Consider the following 27,148-nt stretch of genomic DNA (forward strand, 5'->3'; position numbering starts at 1 on the left):
TAAGACACACGTGCTAAGTGAGTTAATATATAAATGTGTCAGATTACATTGTGCTTGGAACGCTGCAGAGTAGACAGGGTAATTTAGGAGTTCTAAACCTGATGCCAGAAGTGAATCCCCTGAAATTGGATCTGAAGTTCTCTGTGTAAGTCCCACGCATTTTTCTGCAGTTGAGGAGGGCATCTGAACCCCACAAAAGGTGAAATCAGAGCACTGGAGTTCTAATCTCAGTTGACCTACTGATTTAGTTTGAGCCCATAAATAAATCACCAATTCCTGCTACTTTCTCTTCCTCTCAAGGAAGAGGATACTGTTCCTACTTTGGAGAAGAGTTGATGAATGGATGTGAAATTACTTTTTCTCAGCCTACCTACTGGCCCTCATACAACCTGGCACAGACTGAAATGGCTTTCATTCAATCAATCAGATCTTTATTAAGGAAACACATTTTTATCTAAAAAAAGTGGGTAGTCCTTCGGACCAAAGGCAGCCCAAAGAGCACAACCACAGATCAGACTGAAGGAACATGGCCCCATAGGAGTCAGGCACCTGCATGATTTCTTCAACCCCAGACAGACACTGTGAGCCATGCCAGCCCAACCCCCATGTCCCTGGAGCCAGTCTAGAGACTGGAACGCTGCCAGCACAGGACCCTGCTCACCTTTCCCACAGAGGCTGGCAGAGCACACAGGCTTATAGCAGGTGCTTAAAATAAATGCTCATGACCCAGCTCCTACTCAAACTGCATGGTTCCATTGACATGAAATACAGAAACATGCAAAACTGATCTCAGCTATTAGAAATCATGACAGTTGTCACCCTTGAGGGCTGAGGTAATATTTTGGGAGGGAAGAAGGAGGGTTTCTATTAGCCCCAAAAATGTCGTATTTTGTAATCTAGGTGCAAGTTACAGGGGTATTCGTGGAAAGTCCATCAAGTTGTGTGTTTATCACATTTGCACTTTCATTATGCACATAATTCAGTTAAAAAGTTTATAAAAAATTGTGCAATGTTAATGAATTGCCAAAACATCAGTAATAACTGAAGCTGGGTAATGGGTACATGGGGGCTTATCATATTATTCTCTCCAGACTGTACACATTTGCAACGCTGCATACTAAAAACGTAAAACAAGTCTGCCAGGAAAATAAACAGATCATTTACAAAACATTTTAAGAAATCAAGCTGATTATCAAAAGCCATAAAGGCTGCCCATTTCTGGCAGGGGAAAAAAAACTTCAAAACTCCCAACAAAAACAAACCCCACAAAAATAGGTTTCTATCCATCCAAGTAAAGAAACTGTCCAGAATATTACTGTGCTTAGAAGAGAGGAGCAGTCTGTATCTTTTTTTGTCTGCCCTTGTATTAGGCACAATGAGATTCCCTCGGAAAAAACTAATGCCCAGCATGAAATTCCAGCTCTGGAAAAGGCAGGGGCTAGTCACACTAAGATGCAACATTTATAGCCTTGGCATGAAAAAATCTGGTGTTTATTCGTATTAATTAGCCATAATACAAATTAGCCTTGGATGTGCCATACATTTTCTCTAGCCTAAAAAAGGAAAATGGTTATAGAAAGAATTCTAACCCTTCCCTCCAGAGGCAAAACTGGCAGACCGTGAGCTTGCTTTGTGGGGGAGGCCAAGCCTTTGTATGCTGCTTCCGCCCTCCAGAGCCCTTCTGGCACACTACCCTGAGCATCAGACCCGCAGAGCGAGCTGGGGCCACGGTGTACCTTGTCTGCGGGCTGAAGTCCTTTCACCTTCCCTCGTAAGTTCTTCACCAGCTCTGGGTAGAAGAACTCTGGGCAACGTTTGTGATCCGGCTCAAAGAGGGTGAGTGTGATCCGAACAGCGGCCGCGGCCGGCTCCGAGTCCTGATGCTGCTCTGCTCCCCCAACTTCCTCTTTCCGGGATTTCTTCAAAAACGCAGGATTCAAAGAACCTGGGAGAGAGGTGAACTGGACCCTGTGGGGCTCCGACATGGCTACCAACAAGTCTTAGCGGGTGTCACTGCATGGCTTCTGTTAACATTGAAAACAAGAGCCAGGTCAAACCAAGATGATAAAAATGGTGATATTTTTCCTGTTCAGTTTTACAGATTTAAATTAAAAAAAAAAATTCACTGTCAAGAATCATCGTTAATTTATCTTAATTACCGTTTACTGCTTTTTTCTGCCTAAATACTATTTACTTTAAATATAAAAAACTTCACATAGATATGAAAAGCATCCCAAATCCTATACTCAGAGATAATCAGTGTTTAGCATATTTCCAGTCATTTTGTCCAATGCATATTCACTAGATCCTTGACACTAGAGAACGCATGCTGATACAGCCTTAAAGAATCCTCAGAATTGCAAAGGAACGTAGAGAAAACTGGTTTTCATTTAATTTATCCAATATACTTTTTTTAAAACTTCGGACTGAGAATAATCTCCTTCTTAAAACCTCTTATTTTCAGCAGTTTACTTTCATGTAGGGCCATTCTTCACAACGACAAAGTTTTCATCAGTTCATAGAAGCTCTGCCCGCCCCAGGATAAGTTTAAGACCACTGTCTAAAGAGCAGTGTGGCTGGACTCACTTCCTCATACCAGTCTGTCACTACCCAAATTTGGGCCTCAGCAAAGTGACAAAATATCACAGGCCAAAGAGGTTCCAGGGGCTTCCCCAGTGGCACTACTGGTAAAGAATCCTCCTGCTAATGCAGGAGACGCAAGAGATGCGGTTTGGTCCCTGAGTGGGGAAGATCCCTTGGAGAAGGAAATGGCAACCCACTCCAGTAGCCTTGGGTGGAAAATCCCATGGACAGAGGAACCTGGCAGGCCACAGTCCATGGGGTCACAAAGAGTCAGAACGACTGAGCATGCGCACAGTATCCGCATACATTATGGGTATGTGTATACGTGCAATATTCACTTTGTGACCATAAAATTGTGACCTATAAAACCAGCTAAGGGAATAAAATATCTAAAAATGAAGAGTTAAAATTCTAATTAGGGAGAAAAGCAACTGGCAGCAAAACAGGTTGGTTTTTGGCAGGAAAAAACCACCATGCACTAAGATGTCAAAAAAATTCCCCTAAAAGAAACTTCAAGGCCCCCACATCTGTGATGCATTGGATTATAGAAACAAACTCAAGGTGAAGACTTAAAAGTACGCACTCATAAAAGCAGGCAAAGTCCCACCATATGAAGAGAATCTGCACATTAACCAATGGAGGATGTAGAAAGGTCAAATTGAAGTGCTAACTAGGTCCCTGCCTGACCAGTAGGTAATTTAAAAATGTAACTTTATCTTGGCCCAAATTTTAGATAGTATGACCTCAGTCTACCTAATAGTAAAAAATACATCTCGTGGTTATTAATTTGAAATCCTTAGAAAAATATAAAATTGAAAGTGTGTTTTTAAAAGACCTGACTTACACCTGTAAGTTTATTAGACTTACAAGAGTTAAGCCTTGGAAAGATTTAACTTTAGGTTTACGAGTTCACTGTTGTAGAAGTTTTAGGTACTTGGGAGAACAACCATATAGAACTTTAAATGCAGTTTAAAACACTCAAAGAAATTTTATTTTTTAAAAAGTTCATTGTTTATGAGAATTTAATGTATTAAACTTGAACTGTGGTGTTGGAGAAGACTCTTGAGAATCCCTTGGACTGCAAGGAGATCCAACCACTCCATCCTAAAGGAAATCAGTCCTGGGTGTTCACTGGAAGGACTGATGTTGAAGCTGAAATGCCAATATTTTGGCCACCTGATGCGAAGAGCTGATTCATTTGAAAACACCTTGATGTTGGGAAAGATTGAAGGCAGGAGGAGAAGGGGACAACAGAGGATGAGACAGTTAGATGGCATCATTGACTCAATGGACATGAGTTTGGGTAAACTCCGGGAGTTGGTGACAGACAGGGAGGCCTGGCATGCTGCGGTTCATGGGGTCGCAGAGAGTCGGACACGACTGAGCAACTGAACTGAATTGAATCTATTAAACTAGTGCTTTAATTGAAACTGTCAAAAATCAAATTTTTTTTCAAATAGTTGAAAAAACCTAAAATGTTTATTTTTATGTATACATTCTTAAGATTTATAAACAAGATTTGTTTAAAAAGCTTAAGAGGCTTAAGTATTTAAATACTCAATTGTAAGAGTTGACTCTTAATTCTAAATAAAAGCACAGTATTCTACAAATGAAAGCACCCCTCTTAAAAAACCTCAACCCAGGTTATCCAAGAAATTCAGGCCTCCTTTTGTATCTCAGATTATTCCAAGGAATGGTACTTTTTGTTGTTTCTATATACCCTCTCAATCATATTTTCAAACTGATTATTGGTGAAATTTAGAAAAATCCACCGAATATTGAATGCTAATTTTGTAAATAGTCTCTTCAATGAATTCCTATTTTAATGGTTTTCCCTTAATTCTGTTTTTCAAAATAGGCTATCCTATCCTATCACAGAAATAATAATTTTGTCTCCTCCTTTCCGAAAAATAATGTTCTATTTTTGTTTCATGTCTTATTGCATTGGCTAGAACTACCAAGATAATATTAGACAATATATTTACTCATTACCATGTTCCCGGCTCTATCACAAATGTCCTTAGGGTCCAGTCTGATATGATATACAATTCGTGAATTTTACTAAGTCATTATTTCTCAAATTTCTCAAAATTTCTCAAAAATTAAGAGTTCTTAAACTAGGAAGATGTGTTTAATTTTCTTATTTCCTGGAAACTTAAATATGCTTTCAAAAAGATCGGTCTAGTCTCTAAAACAACATGAAATAGTTACCAGTGAATGACAGCTCCTGAAACTAGCTGTCCTGAAACTAGTACTTAGAGGAAGCTGACTGTAAAGAGAAACCGGGCCGCGAGTTCGCTAAAACCCCATTCTTACAACCAGTATACCTTTGGGAGACAGAGTGTAGACCTGCCACCTTTTTTTTGAGCATAGGATGGCTCAATAAAAGTCCGGTTCTAAATTAAGTCAACATCGACCTTGAGTTCTTTGGGCTCTACAACTAGAACTGGGGATCTTAAAATTTTTTTATTTTCTACCTGGGCTGTTGACGTGTAGGCATAGCTGTGCTCAACTGCTGTCCCCACTTCCCCATTGAACGGCTTAGTCTTAACTCACTGATAAACTACGCCTTAGCATCTGCTGCCTTCCTGCTGTCAAAAAACAGCCTGCTCCCAACTTCCCCCAAAAGTGTCAAACTACAACAAGACTGACATGAGAGCCCGAACCCGACAAAGACACGCACCTTTGTCCCCGGAGCAATGCAGCCTACGGCCCCGCGGGTCGCTTTCGTGCCCCCCGCTGCCGTCTTCATGCCGGCCCGAGAGCCCGGGCGGCGGCTCCGCTAGCGGCCGGCCCCCGAGCCATGCCTCCCGGCGGGCGGTCGGCCCGCGCCGCGGCCCATGGCCGGGTCCCCCCGCGCGCCCGGGGTAGTGAGCGGAGCGAGGAGGGGGCGGATCGCCGGCTATGCCGGCCCAGGAGGAAGCGGACAGACGCCGGCTCCACGTCGGCCGGGCAACTCGGAACCTCGCGGCGGGCAGCGCTGCGCCCCGGGGAGAACTTGCGGCGCGGAAGCAGGCTCGGAGCGGCTCCCGCAAGACGCCGGCCGTTAGAGAGCGCGCCCCGAAGGACCAGTCCGTCCCGCAGGAGCGACCACGCAGAGCCCGCCGGGCGCGGGGCCCCGGGCGCGGGCGGAGCGCTGGCTTCCAGGCCGCGCCAAAGTCCGTCAAGGCAGCTACCGGCGCGCCGACGCGGCCGGCCCCGGGGCCCGCGCCGGACTAACGGCCGTAACGGAAGCGCTGTCGGGGCGGGCGCCGGAGGCCAGGGCCCGGGGGCGGGGCGGGCCGCACGGCCGGCTCCCTCGCTCGTTACGCCGGCCGCACCGTCGCCGTCGCCGCCGCCGCCGCCGCCGCCGCCGCCTCAGACCGCGGCGCTTCGTTGTCACGAGCCGGAGGGAGGGGGAAAGGAGCCGGGAGTCTCGGAGATCCGGCGCGCGGAGACCGCGGCGCCCAGGTCACGTGCCGCTCGGCCGGCCAATAAGCCCCGACGGGCGCGGTGACGTCAGAGCAGCGGCGTGGCCGGGGGGGACGGCCGGCCCCTATCACGTGGTCCGCCTCACTCCAATGGGCGGCGCCGGAGCGACCTGATGTTCCCAACCGCCCGTGCGTCGGCGGTGGTTGGGTGGTAAGATGGCGGCTGTGAGTCTGCGGCTCGGCGATTTGGTGTGGTGAGTCCGGGCGGCCGGGGCCAACAGCGGTGCGCTGGGGAGCTGCTTCCCCGGGCGTGGGGTGTGTGGCCTGCCCCGAGGCGGCCTTTCTACGCGCTCCAGGTCGTGGAGAAAGGTCGAGATGAGGTGCCGGCGCTGGGAGTGAAGCCGGGCGGAAGGGGCAGCCTGGCCCCGGGGGACTGAGGCCGAGGGTGGCCGCGGTGGGCCCAGCTCCGAGCACCGAGGCCGCCTGGGGAGAGCAGTGCTCCGGACCCCGACGCGTGGCGGCCCACTGTGAGGAGAGTACCCGGCGCCGCGCGGCTTCCACGGACGTCCGATTCCTCGCCCCGGGGTCTGGGCTGGGGGGCTCCCAGGAAGAGCAGGAGAGCCTGGGAGCCCGCGGGGCCGTCTCGTCTGGGTAAAGCGCTTCGACACCCGCGTTGCGCGACGGAACCCACCTGTGCGGGCGGCTCGGCCCGGGGGTGTCGAAAGCTGACTGCCGGCGCTGCGCTTTGAAGAAATGAAGGGAACACTTCTCCATTACAACCGAAGGCTTGGCAGTGACCGGTGCCTCTCGTTGTCAGCTTCTGTGTCCCGGACAACCGCCCGGACCGAGACGGGAGCCGCCTCCCTCGAGCTGCGCAGCTCGTCTCTTCGACCCGGAGGAAGGGCTTCTCTTAGCGTTTTGTCAAAGCCAGGCTGGTGAATTAAACCAGACTTTGTGAAGGGGAAGTCTTGTGTTTACAGAGCGAGCTGCCCCCACGCCCGTCACGTCACGGGCAGGCTCTAGACAAATGGCTCTCGGTGGTTTCAGAAGGATGCACATACCTGGCGCACCGAAGTCTTCGATTTTTTTTTTTTTTTTTGCATTGCGTTTCTGAGGAATTTGGGCATCTTGGGCCCAGCTGTGGAAGCCACGTTTAAGAATTCCTTGTTGCCAGCTTTTAGTCTGGCAGTGGAGGGTGAAGGTGGAGGTTTAGGAAAAATAAATTGCATGTTGAGTGTGTTGAAGGAGCTGGAGTTGCTTTTCCAGGGCAAATGCTGACTCTCTGTGTTTTCTCTAGGGGGAAACTCGGCCGGTATCCTCCTTGGCCGGGAAAGGTGAGTGTCTTGCTACTGAATGAAGAACGTCTTAAGTTGACTTTGAGAAGGGGGAGCATGTAAGATGGAATTCCCCACAGACTCTAGCATTGAGTTAAACTGGGCTTATTTAAATAACACACGGGTTTTTGTTTTTCTTTTTTTTCTTTAGTATCAGTTTATTTAGAAAAGGTAGTATACATAAACCAGATCTTTTAATCTGCAGTGAATTATTATTTCTTGACTCAGAAGTGGTTTTTGATAAAGTCTTTTAATCCTGAAAATCCATTATGACTTGAATTTAGCTTTGCATAAATCGAACAAAAGGAGAAGAAAATAAACTTTCCGGGAAGAAAAAAAATCTAAATGTAGGTTAGTGAAAAGTCAAAGTATTTTTGTCCCAACTAAGTTTAAATCTTCTTCCATTTTACCATATGTGCTGCTCCAGTGCATCTCTGCAGAAGTTGGCATTCCACATTTTGCATGAGGCGATCCTTCATAGCTTTCCAAATGTTCTGTTTTTATATTCCTGATTGGAGCCCAGGAAATGTCTTTAGACTTTGTCTTTGCAATATGGCATTTGCAGTGCCTGATTTATTCATCACTGTTGTTGTCACCTGTCTCAACTCTTTGTACAAAAGAATTTTCAGGAGTGTCTCGTATATTTCTTCAGTGATGACAGGGTCATGTTGCAGGGAGTAATACTTTTAAAACAGGATCATTTTAGTTAAAGAGATATTGTATCTACTGAACACTATAGAAAATAGTAGATGTTGGGAACTCCTGGAATATTTGCACATTTCCACGTATCTCAGTAGAAAAGCACCAGGTTTGGACATAAACTAGGCCCTGTGTTTGGTTTTGTTTTTTAAGACATATTTCTTTTATTTCATGTTTTTTCTTACCAACTTATCACTGTGGAAGAAAACTTTTTGTTTTCCTCTTTCATCCTCTAGATTGTTAACCCACCCAAGGACTTAAAGAAACCACGCGGGAAGAAATGCTTCTTTGTAAAGTTTTTTGGAACAGAAGATCAGTGAGTAGTACTCACGAAGAGTTTCACTTTCCCTATGTTTGGGAGTTTCCCTGGGTTGAAGCTGCTTTGTGAATATTCTAATTCGGACTCCTAATTCAGTCTTATCATGGTCTATGAAAATGGCATATCCTTCTGGTTTCTGCCTAAATAAAAAGTGTTATTCTTATCTCCCACACGTCAGTTGAAAAATAGGGCGATGCCTTCTAGATGTGATCACCTCTTTGAGATAGGTTCTCCCATCTCTTTACTCAACGCCTCTCCCCTCCAGGCAGATCCTTTTGTTTTTGTTTGGTTCTCTTTTAATGGCTGTTTATCATTGTGGTTCGGGCATGAGTTATACAGTGAAAGCTAAAATTTCTTTTGTCTTAATAAAAGTAGTTGTTTAGCCTTGTTCTTGTAAAACTAGATGATTTGATCTAGCATTGTAACAGTAAAGCTTTTTAACCAGATGTGTTCTAGAGTTGAAATCAGGACTGTTAATTTGAGATTCTTTGATAGGCCATATAATAAATTGCAGCAAAGGGAGGAATGTGTTTTCATGTTTCCAGTGACTTGTTTAGCTTTTTCATCACTCCATCAAGTTGATTGCCTGGTTCTAGCTAGATGGTTTAATTTCTCTAAGTAATTGTGTTTGTATATGTGGTTCTTAAAGGAAAATGTAGCTTTGGGTTTGAAGAAAAATATATGCTTGTAGAAAGTGATATATGATATTCCATAAGAAAATCTCTTATAAATGGTATTCTTCACTAGCAAGTTTTTGTGTCAGAGTGCTCATCCTGGTTTAGAGTTTGCATGGCATGTCTGCATTCACCATACACACATGTACCGACATACCCAGCCCCAGTGCTTGTCTCAAACCAACTTAGCAGCCTTTTGGTGGCAATATTTCAAGGGAGTCACTGGCCCAGAGCTGTGAGAGCCAGAGACAGTCTGGAAGAGGGAATGCTCTGCTAGTGCCGTGCGCGTCATGAGAAAGATCATCTGGATGCATAAAACAAGTACTGAATGCGCAGCCAGACACCAAAGAGAACTTCTGGGAAAGCAAACACCATGGTCCCTGTCTTCTGGGAACTGAGGTAACAAGACATAAACACTTCAGATGGGACGAAGTGTAGAAGGAGTGGAATTAATAAAGGATTCTAGAACAAGGAGAAATCAAGAACAGCAGGGAGAAATTTGGACAGGGGTCAAAGGAGTCTTCTTGAAGAGACATGATTTGGATCAAACTCTGGAGGATGGGTAGAATTTGGAAAGGAACAGTAGGGGTGTTCCAGGCAGTGAGGATACCATAAACCAGGGGAGATAAGTTGAACGTGTGAACAGAGAAAGACTTCCTCCCAGAGGTAAAGAACCTGTGCTTGAGGAGAGCAGGGCAATATTGTTGGCCTACCTTGATTAGCTAAATGAAGAAGTCACCAGTCTGGAACACAAATGGAAACTCATAGAAAGTGGAGAGTTAAACAGCTTACAGGGGACCTGAAAGCCGTTGTGTTTTTATGATAATTTTTAACATGCTGAAAGTCTAGAAAAATAAACTGTCCTTGTGTATAAATAGGACACAGAAAATGGGAGCTGAGTGTATCTCAGCACTCAAGCACTCAGCCAGGCAGACCAGTGAAGCCAGTGAAAAGGATGTGCTTTCTGGACACGAAAATAGCGTGTTAGTGATGGTGATGATGTTAAGAAGTTCTTTGAGGAGACTCATAAGCAGGCGGATACACCATACACAGCAGTGGCTAGATATAGTATCTTTAGCCTTCTAAACTGCCTTGATACTGTTCTTTATAAAAAGCCATTAAGTTAAGAGGGGACTAATATGTTGACTTTTTGTGGCTAAGCAGTTGCCTTAGTGAAAGGAAACAAAGGAAGGATCTCCAGCACTTCTCTAAACAGAGAAGAGTTAACTAGTGGTCAGCATTGAGGCAGAGTTTAGAATCTTTGTATCTTCTGAAGGCGAAATCTCCAGATTGTTTCTTAGTAGCAGATTACTTTGGTGACAGAGCTCTGGATTGTTACCGGCCTGATGTATATTCAGATACCAGTTTCACCTGCTCTGTGATTTGGGCTGTTTGACTTTTAAGCCTCTGGGTCCTTGTCCACATGTGGGGACAACAATCTACTCGACAGTTATGAGAAAGTAGCATCACTTACTCATTGTATTGGTTGGCATAGAGCAGGTGTTCAACAAACATTGGGTTAGGGTTAGATCTGTTACAAAAAAAAAGTTGATGAGAAGCAGGTGGCTTTAAGTAAAGAAAATATGAGAGAGAAAGAACAGGACCCTGACCATGGTAGGGTAGGATGTGGAGGGTCTGTTTGGGAAGGGCGGTCTGGGACCTTAAAGGCTTTGAACACAAAATGATACGTTGTGCCCCCTTTTTTGTTTGGCTGATGTTTTGTTTTTGTTACTCTTTGTTTCTTATTTTTACACTGTTTCACCTTTATGGAAAAACTACATTGTTCCCAGCCAGGGGTACTGTGTGCTGTCTAGTCTGTGCTCCTGATGGAATCTGATGGAGTTAACATCCGGAAAGGGGACTAAGTCCGGTGAGAGAGAGAACTCTTTAATGTGAAAAAGCAAAAACTGAGGAAAGAACCTGAGCAGAATTGATGAAATAATTGACCTTAAGGAGAGAAACACTGACTTGACCATAAATCCTCAGGTGTTTTGACAAAGGGCACCGTGAGTAGAATAAACATTGTGTGACTGTTTAGGAGGGCTGTGTTTAGGACTGTGTGTAAGGAGGGCTGTGTGAGATACAGTTCAGACAGGAAGTGCAAGTGGACTTCAGGGGTGAGAACTGCTTTGTGACGGACAGAGCTGTGAGTGGCTATGGCAGAAGCCAGACTCTACCTCCCCTTAAGGCCTGCTCCTGCACATCCTGGAGGCTCTGTTGGGCACCGTGTCCTGACCTCGGTGGACATGTTCCTATCTTTTAGAAACCTGATTTTTTTTCTATTCTTCCTTCCAAAACCTAGAAAATTGTGTTTCTCTCCCACTGAAAGAGAGAACCAAGAAGAGAGGACCTGAGAGTGATGTCACCAGGATGCCAACAGAGTTCGTTCCTGACTTTGCTCCCCCCTCACAAAAAGGAAGAGAGGATTAGACCTTCCCAGCCAGCCTCCCCTGTGACAGGAAGGACTTAACAAGATGGCCCGATTGCACTCTCTGAGCCTGGGTCGCTACATGGGAACTGCCCACAGCCCTTTTCTGTTTCATGAAAATGCAGAGGGGAAGATAACTCCACCATGTGACCACAGCCCAGGATTAAATCTCTGGTGCATGAGGGCCCACCTTGAACAGGTGGTTGCCCGTCAGAGCAGAAACTGAGCTCAGGGTTTCAAAGTTTCTTCAGTGGCCATGGATGGCAGAATGGAGGGAGTTCATTCAGCTTGCAGGTGTGCAAAACCCACGGAAAACAAACCAGTTCAAAGAATACTGTGGGCAAACTGTGTAAGTCCGTAACAGCTCTTTGTATAGCAGCCTTCACATCTGCTCCTCACAACAGCCCTTTCAGGAAACAAGGTAGTTGTTCCGGTTCTTATTTTTCAACAGATATAGAAACTGAGAGGCAGGAAACTTAAGGACTTAAGTGATAATATGTCCGAGGTCCCAGCCTGAAGTTCTTTTTACATCAAGCGAGATATAAGGTGGGAGGCCGGTTGTGAGGTGTCTAAGTGAGTGCTGAAATATCAGTAAATTGTAGAAAAATCTGTGCCTCGTAATTAGGGGCACGGCAGGTTGGACCCATCTGAGCATCCCCCTTTCACTTGTCGCCTGACTGACCCACTTTCCCTGCCTCCAACACCATATAATGGTTGAAGGATTGAGCCAGGCAGGGAGTAAGAGCCGCTGCCCCAGTGTTTGAACTGAGCCAGCAGTGTCCTTCTGCCAGAGCTGGACAGCCGCGATCCTCGAGAGCGCTGGCAGCGGCTCCGGCCCTTCAGGTGAGACGCCCTCCATGGCTCCAGCAGGGCGCCCGGGGGCAGGGGGCAGGCCCCTCGTGGAGACGGGCATGGAAAGCAGTGGCTGGCCATGTCGGTGGTGCAGCTTGAGAGCCTTATCCAGCACTGGGGAATGTTGTCCAGTTTTGGAAACAAAAATTTTCTTTATCTTACAGGCAAGTCTTTGTTGACATCTGTATGATAGTCATTGCTTGTAATTAACTGAAATTGTTACCTGTTTTGTGACTTTTTTGGTCTTTTGATTTGCATTTGAGGGGAGGTGTCTTGGTTTCTGAATAGTTTAGACTTGGACTTGTAACAACTCAGTAATCCTCAGCCTCTGTGACTGGTTTAAGCTGGCGGGAGGGGGGCCGAGAATTATTTACTAAGTACTTCTCACCAAATCCAGATGGAGGGCAAACATACCTGTCTGACCGTGTACTTGTTCTCACCTGTGGCCTCTGCCTGTATGCTCTCTCCCCCCTCAGGTCACTGTTTCCGGGAGTCTGAGACATATATGTGGGTGTTTGAGATCATTCATAGACTGGCTTCTTCCCTATGGTATCTGTACAGTCTAGTTTTAATTAAGAGGAAGGTGGGTCAGAATTATGAAAGTGTTTGAAAATGTGAGGGTTTTTTTTTAATGTTTATTTTTGGCTTTTGGGCCTTTGTTGCTGTGCAGGCTTTTCTCTGGTTGTGGTGCGAGGGCTTCTCACTGTGGTGGCTTCTCTTGTTGCCAGGACTAAAGTAGTTGTGACCCACGGGCTTAGTTGCTCCACAGCATGTGGCCAGGGATTGAACCCATGTCTCCTGCATTGGCAGGAGGATTCTTTACCACTGAGCCACCAGAGAAGCCTGAAAATGTGAGATTTTTACATTCATTTTGAATGTATAATCAGAGGGTGGCTTAGGGGAAGTTTTCTGTTCTCAAATGAAAAGTATTTGTAGGAGGTGTATCGGATTACCAGGGTAAGTTTGCTCTTGGCTGTGTTACAGGTATAGTTACACCGGCAGCCAGGCAGTAGTCACCCACCTGAGCAGACCTACACAAGGAAGTCATGGGGAGAGCCCCCTTCTCAGTAGAAATAGCTCATGTGCTACAGCATGGGCCCTTGTTGTTGATCTGTTGAGGGATATTTTATTTCATTTATGCAGATTTTTAATATTTATTTTTTCATTTGGCTGTGCCAGATCTTTGTTGTGGGATCTTAGTTCCCCCACCAGGAATCAAACCCAGGCCGCCTGCACTAAGTGTGCAGAGTCTTAGCCACCGGACTACCAGGGAAGTCCATGATTTGTTGTTTTTTTAAGATTAATAGATACTTACGGTTTCTCCCCAAATCAAGCTTTAAACTGTTGAGACAGTTCCATTCCTCCTCTTCCCCTCAAGTCTCTGGCCCACAGGCATCTAGTTATGCTAGTTTCTTACGAGAGGGCCTCGAGACACTGGGCGCCTCATCAGGAAGTTGCATGTCCCTTTTTCCTTGTCTTAGTGCAAGTGCTCGCGTACCAATACACTGCTCTGTATCTTGCCATTTTCCACTTAGCCGAGTATCTTAAAGGACCTTCCATTTCATTCTTTATAGTGACCTCACTGATTGCCAGTTAGCTTGTTTTCGGGCATTTACTTCTACAAACAATGTGTAATTAACTTCCTTGAATACAGAAGCAAAGCCAGTTCATTAAACACAACTTGACTAAGCGTGATTTTTTTTTTTTTTTTTGGACTTCTCAGCCTGCAGCAAATTGGTTGGAAAAAGTGCAGCTCCATCTAGGCATTAGGAGCACACTGAGGGAAATCAAAACTTACAGCTTAAATGAAGCAAAGAAACAGAATGCTCACTTTAAAAACACATAAACAACAGCAACAACCACAAAAAGCCTGTATAGCCCAGAGGCCAGCAGTCCAGCCTCCCTGACGTGCCTGGAAGATTTCATTTACTGAGGAATTATTGAGCACCAGTTGCATGCCAGTCCCTGCCTGGCTGGCCTCAGTAGGGCCTTACTGAAGCTCCAGCTGAAAAGCACACCCTTTTTAAGGAGATAGAGTTTTGGAATATAGCCTTTGGAGAAAAAATTAGTGAAATGGCCAAAGTGAATTTCAGTACATCGTGCTTTCAGGAGGTAATCCTACTAGGGCTCTGCTGGGCTCGTGTTTTATTTACTGTTTTTCCGAGATGATAGGATGTTTCTCCAGCAGGAGGTGATTTCTTAGATTAACATTTCTCTTGAAGTCATACTTACACTGTCGCTTCTTGCAGCAAACTTATTTTCACTTTTCAAATATGGTCATAAGAGAGGAAAATGTCATTTTAGTATCTCAAATGCTGGTCTTTATTTAGGATGAATGAACTTTGACTGTTACTGTTCTCTTGGCAGAACTCAGTAATCCACTTAAGATGCTTCCACAGAAGATAGGCCTGGGTTCATTGGGGCTTCCTCCACAAATATCCTCACCTTTCCACTTACTCTGAGTCCTGCATTAGTATGACGAGATTGGAGAAGAGGGATTTAGGAATCCCTCTTAGGATTCTTACAGTCCTTTCTCAGGGAGGCTTGATTAAAACCACCCTGTCCATCTTATGCTAGGAATGCGTGCAGGTCTCAGCATCTGACCTGAAGCTGGGAGAGGGAGGAGGTCTCTTTGAGGACTGTAGGTCTCTAAGATCACTGATACTGAGTATTTGTCACCTCAGAGCTCCCAGTTAATCTGAAAGTTTGACTTGCTTTTCATCTGATTGTGCTGGTGGTTTGGCCTTAACGGTGTAAACACACTTGCTGAATAATATGGGGTCAATTTAATTCCATTTTTCCTCCTTATAGATTGGACCCATGGGTCTATTGTGTCCAGTTTCAGACTTCAGGATGAGATGGTCACTTGGAAGGTACCTGCTTACCTCATCTTTTTGGAAATCTGCAGTGAGACCAACGTCCAGGTCCCCATTCACTGTTTTGTTCTCACTTGTCTTGTTTACCCACAGATAATATGCCTAGTCTTGGTTTGCAGACTGATGGTTCCAGAGGTTGTGTTTATACAGACCCATTATTACGACCACTAGCACAACACTTGACGCGCAGGTGGCTGCTGCTGGGTGGTAGCACTGTTTTTATGTGCAGAGGCTAGCACTTGACTATTATTAGTGAGTGTTCTCTAGCTTTCTCTAAAGAAAAGAAGCCTAAGTTCATGTAATAGCCCCATTTCTATATCCTTGACCTGACCCACTTTTTCTGAAGGTTATGCTATGAAACCTCTTGAGTTTTACAGGGTAAACTATGTAAATAAACTCTTAACCTTGCCAAGCCTATAATTCTCTCCATTGTACGGTGTTTTGGAAACTGACCGTCATTCAAGGAAACCACAAAAGCCAATGGGGGCAGATTCATGCAGGTTAGTGTGGCAGGCCAGTTATTCCAGGGTTGATGGCTCTTTTCATTCTCACATGTTATGCACTGGTGGTGGGAATCAAAATCTGAAGATTATGTTCCTCTCCCTTTAATCACAGGCAGAGTTGTATTTCTGAAAGCCTCCTTTTGTGACTGCTGCTCTTGTTCTGAACTGTGTGTCACCTGTTTTGTGTGGTTCAGTAGCCGTGGGTACAATCATTCATGAACAAACACAAGCTCCGAGACTGCAGACGTCTGCAGGAGCAGCAGGTTTTTGAAGTTGTTGCCTTTCTTTAGCTCTCGGAGCATTCCTGAGTCGGGATTGACAGGTCATCGGTCTGACTGAGGTTTTTGACTGGCAGTGATGCTGCTGTGGTTGATAGAGCCAAGAGCCCTGATTTCCTGGGATCCACATGGAGCCATGTGTGCTGTGTTAGTGAGGGTGGGGGTGCATCTCCAGGTCTCCTTTGTCCTGAGCTAGTGGCAGTGTGTGTGTGTTTCAGCGTGGAAGGCTGGTGAATGATAGTGGAAATGACCCGCAACAGTGACTTTATTTGGAGGATGCTGATTTTGGTGGTGGTGGTGGTTTGACTTGTTTCCAGAAAACATACTTTGAGGCTCAAGAGTCTAGGGGGTGGGCAGTACTATGTTTTGAAAACATGGCAGGCCTGTTTCAAAGACCAGTTAAACTGAGTGGATACTTGCAGTCTGCTGGGATGAGGACTTGGATACTTGTGGCACAAGCAGTGTGGATCATGTCCGTGCTCTGTATGTTTTCTGCCAGTGCCTGGATCAAAGTGGAACAGCTCAAGCCCTATCATGCACATAAGGAGGAAATGATAAAGATCAACAAGGGGAAGCGATTCCAGCAAGCTGTGGACGCCGTGGAGGAGTTCCTCAGGAGAGCCAAAGGGAAGGACCAGGTGAGAGGCCTCATGATTCTCACTTTGTGCCGACTCTGGACTGGTTATTTTTTGCATAGTAACTAACAGATTAAATATCACCCGAACCTGAAACTCTATTCTCATGAAATGCCAGTGGGGAGAGAGCTACTTCAGGTCTAAGGCGTCAGCATTTTGCTGGTCAGATTGAAACTCCATGCATCTGGTTGACCTTTCTGGAATAGATTGTTGGCCTCAGGAAAGTCGTTTGGACCCAGCAGAAGTCCCTCAGCTTTTGAGTACAGCACAGGCCTTCTCCCTTTTATGGAGGTTAGGAGCATGCCTCTGGGATCTGTCCACTGCCTGAATGTAAATCCAGTTTGGGGACTGTGGGCAAATGACTTGAATTTTATTTTACTCTACTTGCCCAAATGTAAGCAGAGATGACAGCAGCGCCTACTTCATAGGATTTTCATGTGGATAACGCATGTATAGAAAGTGCTCACCACCGGGAGTGGCCCGTGTAAATAGGGGTCTCGATGGTAGCAGCCATTGTGGTGGTTATCACTATTATTATTAAACTTACAGACATCATCCCACAGTTCTGCTGATGACAAGAATCGGCGTAATTCCAGTGAGGAGAGAAGTAGGCCAATCTCAGGTGATGAGAAGCGCAAGCTTAGCCTGTCTGAAGGGAAGGTGAAGAAGAACATGGGAGAAGGAAAGAAGAGGGTGCCTTCAGGCTCCTCAGAGCGAGGCTCCAAGTCCCCTCTGAAGAGAGCCCAGGAGCAGAGTCCCCGGAAGCGGGGTCGGCCCCCCAAGGACGAGAAGGTTGGTTCTGTCTCTAGCTTCTGGGACTGGTGACTGTCCTTCGTACAGGGCAGAGTCGAGCTCTCCTGTGTGCTTCAGCTCCCTGAACGGACGTAGGGCCCCCTGCTCTGTGCTGCCCTAAAGAATTCTGCAGACAGGGAAAGGGTACTGCCTGGACGCACAGGCGTGAAATAGGAACACAACTCAGGCATTCGACCAGACACATGGTCAGGAGTAGAAGGGCCACTGAGCCAGCGTGCAAGGGCTGAGCAGGAAAGAAGGGAAGGGCTTCCACGGACGAAGGGCACAGCCCACATGGGCTTGATGTTGGCGGGCATAGTCTCAGTCCTAGTACAGGACGAGGAGGAGGACAGACGGGTAAAGGCAGCTTGTCACTAGGTCGTGGAGAGCCTCCAGGTCTGCTTAAGCAGTGTTGTACTGCCACGGAGTCAGTAGGGTGGCATGAAGGTGTTAGAGCTGGACGTGGAGGTGGCGGTGTTCGCCAGGCTGTGTGTTACGGGTCACAGCTGGCAGTGAAGGAAGGCTCAAAGCTGATGAGAAGGGTAACGTCAGGTGTGCATTCATAGTAGGATTTCCTTGGGCAAGGGGAGGGGGACGTTAGCAAATACTGAAAGGAACTATGTGAAAAGCACTTCAGAGGAGGAGTTGGTAAGATTTGGTAACTGGTTACATCTAGGGGATGATGAGAAAAGGGGAAAGGAGATGATTTCAAGTCTGTACCTGGAGAAACTTGCCTTTCTTCTGAGCAGAGGAGCTGGCTTTTGGGGTGAGAGGACCGGTTCTGTGTGTAATGACATTGAGGGATGTCTAGACTACCAGGGAGGCATCCAGGAACGTAGGATGGAAATGTTGGTGTGGGGGAGCGAATATCTAGAGAGGACATTAGATCCCAGAGCCCTGATTGTGGTTGTCTTGAGGGAAAGCCAGGAGAGAGGAGAGGGGAGGGAAGAAGTTGGCTTTGCAGAGAGCATGCCCACAACTCAAGGCTGGAAGAAGTGGGTGGAGCCAACGAAGGGAAGTGAGGCAGAAGTAACATACCTCTCACCTTTCCAGAAAGATCTGTGTGGGTCTTGGGAGCCAAAGGAGGAAGATTTGAGGTGGAGCAGGTAATCTGTCAGCACCCAGGGGAAGATTGTTAGAGCAGGATCGGAGACTGAAAGCCACATGGCCGGCACAGACCTGGGATGATGGGGCTGTGATGAATGCTGGATGTCAGATGGAGGCGCACAGGTTGAGACACCAGCGAGACCAGGCAGGGACGGGAAGAGGGTGCTTAAGCAGGAGACTGAGCCGAAGGTGTTAGGGTGGCAGCAGCTGCCGTCTGGCGAGGCCGTGCCCCACCCTCGGGCTCCCAGCCAACTTTTGCCAGATCCTTTGGTTTTTCTCAAGAGAAGCTGGAAATACAGATTTTAAGTGAAATGTTCCTATTTTAAGTATTAGAAGCTCATTCAAATTTTTACAACGCTTCTAAGTACGAAGGAGCATCACTCTGGACTACATTCAGCCTGTCGGCTGCCGCAGTACAACCTCTGTGTTAGAGCAGGCCCTTCTGGCTGCTCAGTGACCTAAGACACGATAGATGAGAGCAGCTGAGTGGTGGGGACCTCCGGCCAGAGTGAGGGGAGCTTAGAAACTGCCGGGTGTGGGGCATGAAGGACTTCCAGGAGATGTGATCTGGATTGATCCGGTTGAGTTGATTTCCTGGGGACCCACAGAAATCTGGGCTGTCGGGTTTTATCTGTTCTCCAAATGCATAGTGTCTGGCATCTCACACCATGGATCTCACCACCTCCTGTGCTCACCCTGAAGAGAAACAGTTTCTTTGGGGGTAAAGGGAAGTATGAAGGAGAGGTAAGGAAGAGGCCCTGGGGTCTCCATGACCTGCTACAGCTGTGCGACCGTGGCCAGCTCCCTTCACCTCAGTTTCCTTGTCTGGTCATTGAAGATAACAGTGCGTCTTAGGTTTAAGAATTAAATGAGTAACACAAGCCAAGCAGATAAGACAGTGCCTGCAACACTATACATTTGACAAACATTGCACATTTATTATTTTTCAGCAGTAGCCTTTGTGCGGTGAGAGTGTGGTGGTTGTAGTGCACTCCTGGGGGCTACTGCCAGTCTTACGTGGAGGACTCTTCTCACACAAGCGTGTGTGTTGCTATAGTGATTGTCATTTGGCTGCGAGCTCCTCACTGAAGCAGAGTGAGTAGTCTAGCTAGGCAGAGCCCCAGATGAGTGCTGTTCTGAGCTATAATCCTCTGTCCCGTGAGGATTAACGGAAAAGGCTGAGCTTGACGACAGGGGTGTTGATTACGTGTGGGAAGGCAAAGGCTGGGTTTGTGTCCAGCTGCACGGGGGAGCCATGCTCGGGGGGTGCACACTCACCCTCTCTCTGGGGCTCGAGTCCTGAGCGGAGAACTGGGACTCTGGGCACGGACCACAGGGCAAAACAGAACTATCCTGTGGCTCTCCTAAAAATCCAGACTCAGGCAGGGAGTCCGGGGTGGAGGCCTTTGCTCAGTGCTGGGTGGACAGCTGTGTTCCTGCTTTACCCTTGTTCTGTTGTTGTGGTCACTAGGCTAGTGACTATTTACATTTAAATTAATTTACATTCAACACAAATTAAAATCCAGTTACTCAAGTCACACTGGCCACGTGATAGGTGCTCCATAGTAACACGTGCCTAGACCGAGCGGATACAGAACACGTCCATCGTGACTGCAGCTTCTCTGGGGCAGCACTGCTCTGGGCTGCTTTGTTTCGTCTTGCACATCTCCACGCCGGTCTGGAGATCTAGGGATAAAGCTGTACAGCTCGTCTGCTCCTGCCCCTCTGCCCGGCTTACCTCGTGTCCCTGTCCCCATTTGCTGTCTCCCAGCCTCAGTGGTCCTCCTGACACTTCATCTCAGCTATCTAGTGGAGAGCTTGACCTGCTGCACTGAGCTCTTGACTCCCTGCCCCCACGGCGCCTGCCTTCTGTCTGGGGGGAGAATGAACTCCTGGATCCTGACTGCCCCAGGATCTAATTCTGGCTTCATCACTTACTGGCTCTAAAATGTTGGGCCGATCTCCTCACTGCACCACGTGGCTTCCTTAGTTTCTTTTCAGATACGATGGATTCCTTTTGAAGCCAGTACTGTTTTCCTAATGCTCGTTATTTGCAATAAGGAGTTTTCCCTGTGACCTGCTGATCACACTGCAGACCACAGTTGGTCTTTCAGGTTACCTCCATCCTTGAGGAATTTTGGCCCAGGAGCACATTTGTCATTCTGGACCAGAGAAAAGAGAACTTCCCTCTGTGTTGACAAAGACTTGCCCTGTTTCTCCCAATAAGACAGTCATCAGAGCTGTGCCTGGGGAGACCATGGAGCTGGCTAGGATAGTTTGGGACGGAGTGTGACTGAAGGAAGCAAAGCAGTGAAGAGGGGCCCCCAATTGAGGGAGGAAGACAAGTGCTCCTGAGGTGCCACAGTGTTGTGACCACCTGTCTTTCCCTCTGTAGGACCTCAGCATCCCTGAGTCTAGTACTGTGAAGGGGATGATGGCTGGACCCATGGCCACGTTTAAATGGCAGCCGAACGTGAGTGAGGTAATGACCCCTCCCTTGGGCCATGACAAGCCCAGCCTCAGAGCTGGTTTCCCAGCCTGACACTGTGGTGTGCTTTTCCCGACACTTTTTAATTGCCAATGAATACAGAAGTGTGCGAGTCCACCCTGGCGCAGGCTTGCTGTCAAGTTTATTTAACTCGCTCCAGACCGTTTGGCATACCCACTTAACCATCAGGTATATAATCACGTATCCATGTTACAGGTTTTCGCTTTGGGGAGTAGTGTTGATTTTTACAAAAGTGGGATCATTCTGCAGTTTTTTCCCACTTGGTACTTTATAGACATACCTTGGTCACGTGCGCGGCTGTGATGTTTGGTCACCTGCACGCTGCCTTACCCTTGGCGTGGGTGCGCCCGCTGCTCCCCTGTTGCTGGGCCTGTGTGTGAAAAGCCCTTGAAAGCCTTGCAGTCGTTGCTTCCTCCTTCCTGTTAATATTAACCCTCTGTGAGCATTTGGCGCCAGGTACGAGGGGTCCAAAATCCTATGACTTGGAGGAGCCTGAGAATTTGGCTTGGTCTGCTGGGTCATCTGAAGTGACTGGTGAATGCTGGATTTGAAAATCACTGGTACACTTTTTAATTATTTTTCCACAGTGTTTGGGAGTAATTTATACACCAGCCTGGCCGAAACATCCATTCTTTTCCACTTGAAGCCAGTTTTCCTCCAGTTGGAATGGGCATTGTTTATGAAAGGCTTAGAACCAGAGTGGGAAACGAGCTCCCAGGTAGTTGTAAGCTCAGCTCCCAAAGGTGTGTCAGCCAGGGGAGAGACTGGTTATCAGTAGGAGGTGACCTCTGGTAGAAGATAATTTGTTTTATTCAATCATTTTCTGATTTCAGCCTGTTAAAGATGCAGACCCTCATTTCCATCACTTCCTGCTCAGCCAAACTGAGAAGGTAAGCTTGTTCCTTGAGGTTCCTGATCCTCCCTTAGGAGCTAGCCTGAGGGGAGAGTGCTGCTTCGCTGGAGCCTCACCCTAGTCCGCTGCCTGTACTCTGTCCAGAGCAACTAGTTAAATTTAAATCACGTAGAGGACCACTCATGAATCAGGCATTGTTAAGATTTAAAAGGAACCCAAAGAAGCTTTTAAAACTTCGTGGCTGTGTGCTTGAGACATATGTGGTCGCCCTCAGAGTCTAGGACAGAAAGCCAGCCTCAGGAGCCGGCATCCACCCATGGGTGGCCAGTGCTGCTGGATGAAGGCAGTCTTCCATGAGCCCTGGGGGTCGGGGGCGGTTTCCCCAGGTGTCTCCCCAGGGCTGTCGGTTAGGCTGAGCCCTGATAGGATCTGCTGATGGTGTGTGACCTTGGAGTTGACACATCAGGATTCCAAGGCTGGGTACACTGACCATGCCTATAATTTTGGACATATAAACCTCTGATTTTCAGCGTCATCACCAGCAAAAAGCAGCTTGTAGAGCTGCATGAGAACTGAGTGGAGTAATGCAAGTTAAGTTTTCATGTGTTGGAGTTCAGCAAAGTTGGACACCAAATAAGTTTTGATCTTAACTTTCTGTTTTGGGTCTCACCTCAGTAGGGAAATAGTAACTAAGACCAGTTAAATGTTCAGTTTAATAAGTAATTTTTTTTCACTCCCTCTTTATTAGCCAGCTGTCTGTTACCAGGCAATCACAAAGAAGTTGAAAATATGTGAAGAGGTACGTAAGTTCTACGCCTCCTCACTTGTATTCTCACCAGGGCCTGGCATGGGCAGGCCGGCCTGACGACCTGTGTTTCCTCCCCCAGGAGACGGGGTCCACCTCCATCCAGGCCGCAGACAGCACGGCGGTGAATGGCAGCGTCACACCCACAGACAAAAAGTAGGGCCTTCGGGGGAGGGCTTCCTTGGTCTCTGGTTCTGTGGGTCTGGGGGTGACTTCAAGGCAGCTTCTTAAGGGTTGTGTCCCAGCCGTTGCTGGGACTAAGTGGAAAGAGAAAGGGAAAATTGTAATTCTTAACGATTTGCCTGGGAGTAACTTGACTTGCGGAAGACAGAAATTGCCCTGTACATTCGTACCATGAATTTGCTCACTAGTGAGTCTCCTAAGCAGGGAACACTTGGGTCAGTGGTTCTCAGACCTTCCTGAACCACCTGGAAGACCCTTCGTAAAGCACCAGTTGCTGGGCTGCACCCCTAGAGTTTCTGGATCAGTCAGTCTCAGGTGGACCAGTTCCCAGATAAGTGGCTGCTCATCAGGAGACCACACTTGAAGAACTCCTCACCTTGGCCCTGGTGGGGGCAGGTGGGAGCAAAAGATGAAGGCAGCCTGTTGTCCTGCCTTCCCCAGTCCTCCCAATGTACCTGCCGGCTGCCCTCCGCCCCACCCAGACAAGTGGGGAGCCTTGACTGCGATCCCCAGGCCTTAGCTGGCATCCACCCTCGCCTTTGCCTGTATTCTGATGCCCCCTTGTGCTTCTGAGTCGTGATGATGAGGGCTCTTAAGGAAGGAGCATTCTCCTAAAGAACGTCTGAATCTCCCATCTGAGTCTTCTGTGCGGTTCTTTCTCAGACTAAAACACTTTTTTTGTGCTGTTGAAGTCTCTTGTTCAACCAGATATATTTGGTGAACTTCCATTGTGGTGTGAAGGAGCTGGAGGCATGTGCTAATTAAAGGAGGAATGGGTGTTGCCCATTAAATCAACGAGGAATGTGTTGGCTTATTTTTTTAAAAAATCCAACTCCAGGCTGAGGACAGAGTCCAGTGTTTTCTGCCATCACTCAAATCCTTTTTTATTACAAGTGTAAAGCCAGCTGCTGAGCAGATTAGCTGCGTTGCACCCAGTGCGCCTGGTCCACATTTTCCTTGCCTCAAGGACACCGCGAGCAACTGTCAGTGTACAAATGCATATCCCCAGGTCTTCCGGGTGTCCTGGAACACTGAACAAAGGAAAGAGAATTAGTCTGTCATGATTTACAATCCTAGAGAAAACTGGTTGCCACCCACCCAGATAGCTGTGAATAACAGATTATACCTTTGGTGAGGAGAGTGGTGGGTTCCATTTTCAGCATTTAATTCAGGTGACTTAGAGCAGGCTAGACAGAGAACACGAGAAACATGAGAGTGTTGTATTCCCACAAGGATTGGGGAACCTTTGAGCCCGTTAGCAGAGGTGGCTGCAGATATGGCTCCCAGGAGACTGAAAATACTGAAGGATAACATCGGTCAGAGTGGAGAAGCTGCAGACAACATTAGAGCTGAGAGAGAGACAAGCTGGAAACAAGACCATGAGGTAGTAAATGAAGAAAGAGGCGTTGCTTAACCATGTCTTATGCAAGGAGAGAGAAAGAATTGTAGGAACCAAGAAGAGACATTTGAGCAAGATAAAATCATCCATTGAACCATGTGGCAGCTATGAGCCCCAAGTTCTGGGGCTGCAGGAAAGAGCAGGCGAGCTGTAGCAAGTGCAGGTAAGCAGCACGTACTGACCACCTGAGTTTTAGTCACAGAAGGAGCATAACGGGCTTGCAGTTAGAAAGTGTGGGGAGAGTAGAGGACGGGCCCAGGTTGAGCAATGGGAAAGAGGTTCAGGAGAAGACTCCACGTACCGGGGAAGACTGACTCCAAAGAGCAGGTGAGGCTTTGAAGAGGCGTGGCGAAGCCCATCCCTGCTGACTGCATGAAGAGAGCAAAGGTGGTGCAGAGCCTGAAGCCAGGAAGGGGAGGTGAGCACCAGGACGTCAGCTTGTGCAGGCAAGGACGGTGGGGGCTCCGCACGTGTGGCGCCTGTTACGTGTCATGGATCCCAGGGTGCTCGAAGTTGGCACCTCAAGGCCTTGCACCTGAGGTGGCTGGCGAGGAACTGTTGCATGCGCTGAAGATAAATGTCTGGCTTCTCACTGCAGTGGAGTTGTAAGCTCAGCCCCTCCATCAAAGCAACAAGGAAATGGTTGGGAAGACTTGCCATAACCTGTATGAGTCATACTTCTTGCAGTGGCAGTTGAGGGTTTAGAAATGCTTGTGTAAACTTCTGAGCACTTCTGAACAGGGCCAGAGTGAGAAAAGGCGCACTCTGCCAGCCCTCCCACTGGCTCTGCGGTCATGGTATCAGCACACTGCAGAGCAGTGTGCGTGGTGGACTGAGGTGAGGTTCCCCAGGTTTAAGAGGAACAGAGCCAGGGTAGTAGTCATAATCCCACCCTGTTCTCCCCTCCACCCTGTTCCCCACTCTGAACTGACCAGTCTGTCTTTCTAGGATAGGATTTTTGGGCCTTGGCCTCATGGGAAGTGGCATTGTCTCCAACTTGCTAAAAATGGGCCACACGGTGACTGTCTGGAACCGGACTGCAGAGAAAGTAAGCATTCATGGTGGCACTTCTTGGGTGTGGTGGGGCCTGGGCCTTGGAGTTGGGGCAACTAAGGATAGGAGTCGCCCTGCTGTCTCTGCTCCACGTTCTGTGTGCATGGAGTAGAAGCCAAGCTCCAAGTCCAGGCAGGGGAGGATGCAGATAAGCCAGCATAGGATGCGATCATAAAAACTAAATATTGAAAATACCCAGGGGTATAACATGAAACAGAAATTTATCCGTCTGTGCCATTACCTGAAATAGGTAACAGGAGGTAAAAGAGAAAAAAACCTGTCAGGTTTTTCCGTGTGTGTGTGTGTGTGTGTGAGTGTGTGTGTGTGTGATGAATTCATTGATATGGAGAGTGCATCAGCAGATCTGCTTCATCTGAGTTAATGGCCATGCTCTGTTGTGTTTGGATTGTGTTAACAACCCTGTGCCACAGAACATTCTGCGGTGAAGGAGCTGTGCTGTATCTGCACTGGCCTCTATGAGAGCCAGTGACCTCATGTGGCTCTGAAATACTTGGATTCGTGGCTCATGGACTGAAGAATCGAATTTTAAGATTATTTCACTTAAAATTAAGCAGTCCTAGTGGCTACCACGTTGGACAGGACAGGTTCAGGAATTCTTCATCTAAGGTGGTCCGTGGCTTCACGGGGCCTGTGCATACCCTGAAATGGAATTCCAAGTCTTGTGTAATGGAGAGAGGTCATGGCTCCCCTCAAGTTCTCATCCAGGAAAAGGTGAAGAACCATAATCTAAGTACCAGAAAAATAATTCACTGTGCTTGCCAGGGACAGAGAGACAAAGAAGGAACCAGCCTCTTGAGGAACAAGGTGTGGCTGAGCGTGTGTTTGTGAAGTGATGGGTGAGCATCCCATGTATGCAGCAAAGGGAGAGCTGGAGTGAAGGGAGATGGTAGAGCTGATGGATTTAGATTAACAAAAATGTTCCAGGCGAGGTAAGCAGTTCACTTGGTTGAAACAGCCCCTTTTCAAGAATAACAAGGAACTGGTTGGAGAGTAGGTGGAGCCTGGGAGAAAGGGCACTGAAGGCTGTTCTAAGAGATGTGGGCTTCAAGTGCTGGGCATGAGGTAGGCGTTGCAGGACCTGGGTCAGGAGTGAAATCCTGGAGACTGTTGGCAGATACTTTGTGATTCAAGGCCAAGGCAACCAGGAAATCTAGACACACACAGTTGAAGGACATTGGGAAACTCCAGGTGTATGTTCCCATTTGATAGAAGTGCCTCTGGTCAGCTTGTTTCCTTGATTGGAAAGCCTGTTAATAAACATGGCTATGCCTTTCAGATTAATTTATGAGAAGGCAGTACAGCAAAGCAGTTATGAATGTGAGTTTGGAATCAGCTGTTACCCTCTTTCTTCAAAAGAAAAAACCAGAAGAAAACAAAATTTAATATTAATATAGATCTTTTTAGAAGTCTAAAAGAGTTACCAAAGGAAAAGATGAATGGGTGTTGATACTACTTCCCACAACAACAAAAAAGAAAACTTGAAAACAAGGTTTTGTATTCTTAAATTTTCCCACTATCCTAACAATTTTTGTGTTTTTCCCTAGTTTTTCTGTGTGTGTGTGTTTTTATTGAAGTACAGTTGATTTACAATAGTACGTTAGTTTCAGGTGTACAGCACAGTGATTCAGTGTTTGTACAAGTTATGCTGCATTGAAAGTTATTATGAAATAATGACTGTTTTTCTGTGCTGCAAAATGTATCTTCGTAGCTTATTTATTTCATACGTAACAGCTTGTACTGTCCCCTACTCCTGTCTTGCCTCTCCCTGATTCCCTTTCCGCACTGGTAGTTTGTTCTAAATCTGTTTCTTTTTTGTTATATTCATTCATTTGTTT

General features: G+C 47.1%; 2 protein-coding genes across 3 annotated transcripts in view; one reads left to right on the forward strand and one right to left on the reverse strand.

The window, feature by feature from the left end:
• The window catches only part of UBN1 (ubinuclein 1), a 33,091-nt gene extending 27,230 nt beyond the window's left edge, over window positions 1–5,861 (reverse strand). Inside the window, exons 1-2 of one of the 2 annotated variants that reach the window (XM_027527801.1) lie at window positions 5,267–5,861; window positions 1,737–2,024 (exon numbers count right to left, since the gene is read on the reverse strand). In XM_027527801.1, the coding sequence (XP_027383602.1) occupies window positions 1,737–1,985 (249 nt within the window). In that variant the 5' untranslated portion in view covers window positions 1,986–2,024; window positions 5,267–5,861. The remainder of the gene's footprint in view (window positions 1–1,736; window positions 2,025–5,266) is intronic. The other variant, XM_027527802.1, reaches the window with a different exon arrangement.
• A 288-nt stretch (window positions 5,862–6,149) lies between these two features.
• GLYR1 (glyoxylate reductase 1 homolog) overlaps window positions 6,150–27,148 on the forward strand; it is a 31,765-nt gene continuing 10,766 nt past the window's right edge. The window contains exons 1-10 of the mRNA XM_027527803.1: window positions 6,150–6,247; window positions 7,291–7,327; window positions 8,263–8,342; window positions 16,456–16,594; window positions 17,141–17,383; window positions 20,886–20,972; window positions 21,833–21,889; window positions 22,601–22,651; window positions 22,740–22,813; window positions 25,188–25,287. Of these exons, the coding sequence (XP_027383604.1) occupies window positions 6,210–6,247; window positions 7,291–7,327; window positions 8,263–8,342; window positions 16,456–16,594; window positions 17,141–17,383; window positions 20,886–20,972; window positions 21,833–21,889; window positions 22,601–22,651; window positions 22,740–22,813; window positions 25,188–25,287 (906 nt within the window). The 5' untranslated portion in view covers window positions 6,150–6,209. The remainder of the gene's footprint in view (window positions 6,248–7,290; window positions 7,328–8,262; window positions 8,343–16,455; window positions 16,595–17,140; window positions 17,384–20,885; window positions 20,973–21,832; window positions 21,890–22,600; window positions 22,652–22,739; window positions 22,814–25,187; window positions 25,288–27,148) is intronic.

This window comes from Bos indicus x Bos taurus, chromosome 25 (genome assembly GCF_003369695.1).
Source record: "Bos indicus x Bos taurus breed Angus x Brahman F1 hybrid chromosome 25, Bos_hybrid_MaternalHap_v2.0, whole genome shotgun sequence".
Classification (NCBI taxonomy): domain Eukaryota; kingdom Metazoa; phylum Chordata; class Mammalia; order Artiodactyla; family Bovidae; genus Bos; species Bos indicus x Bos taurus.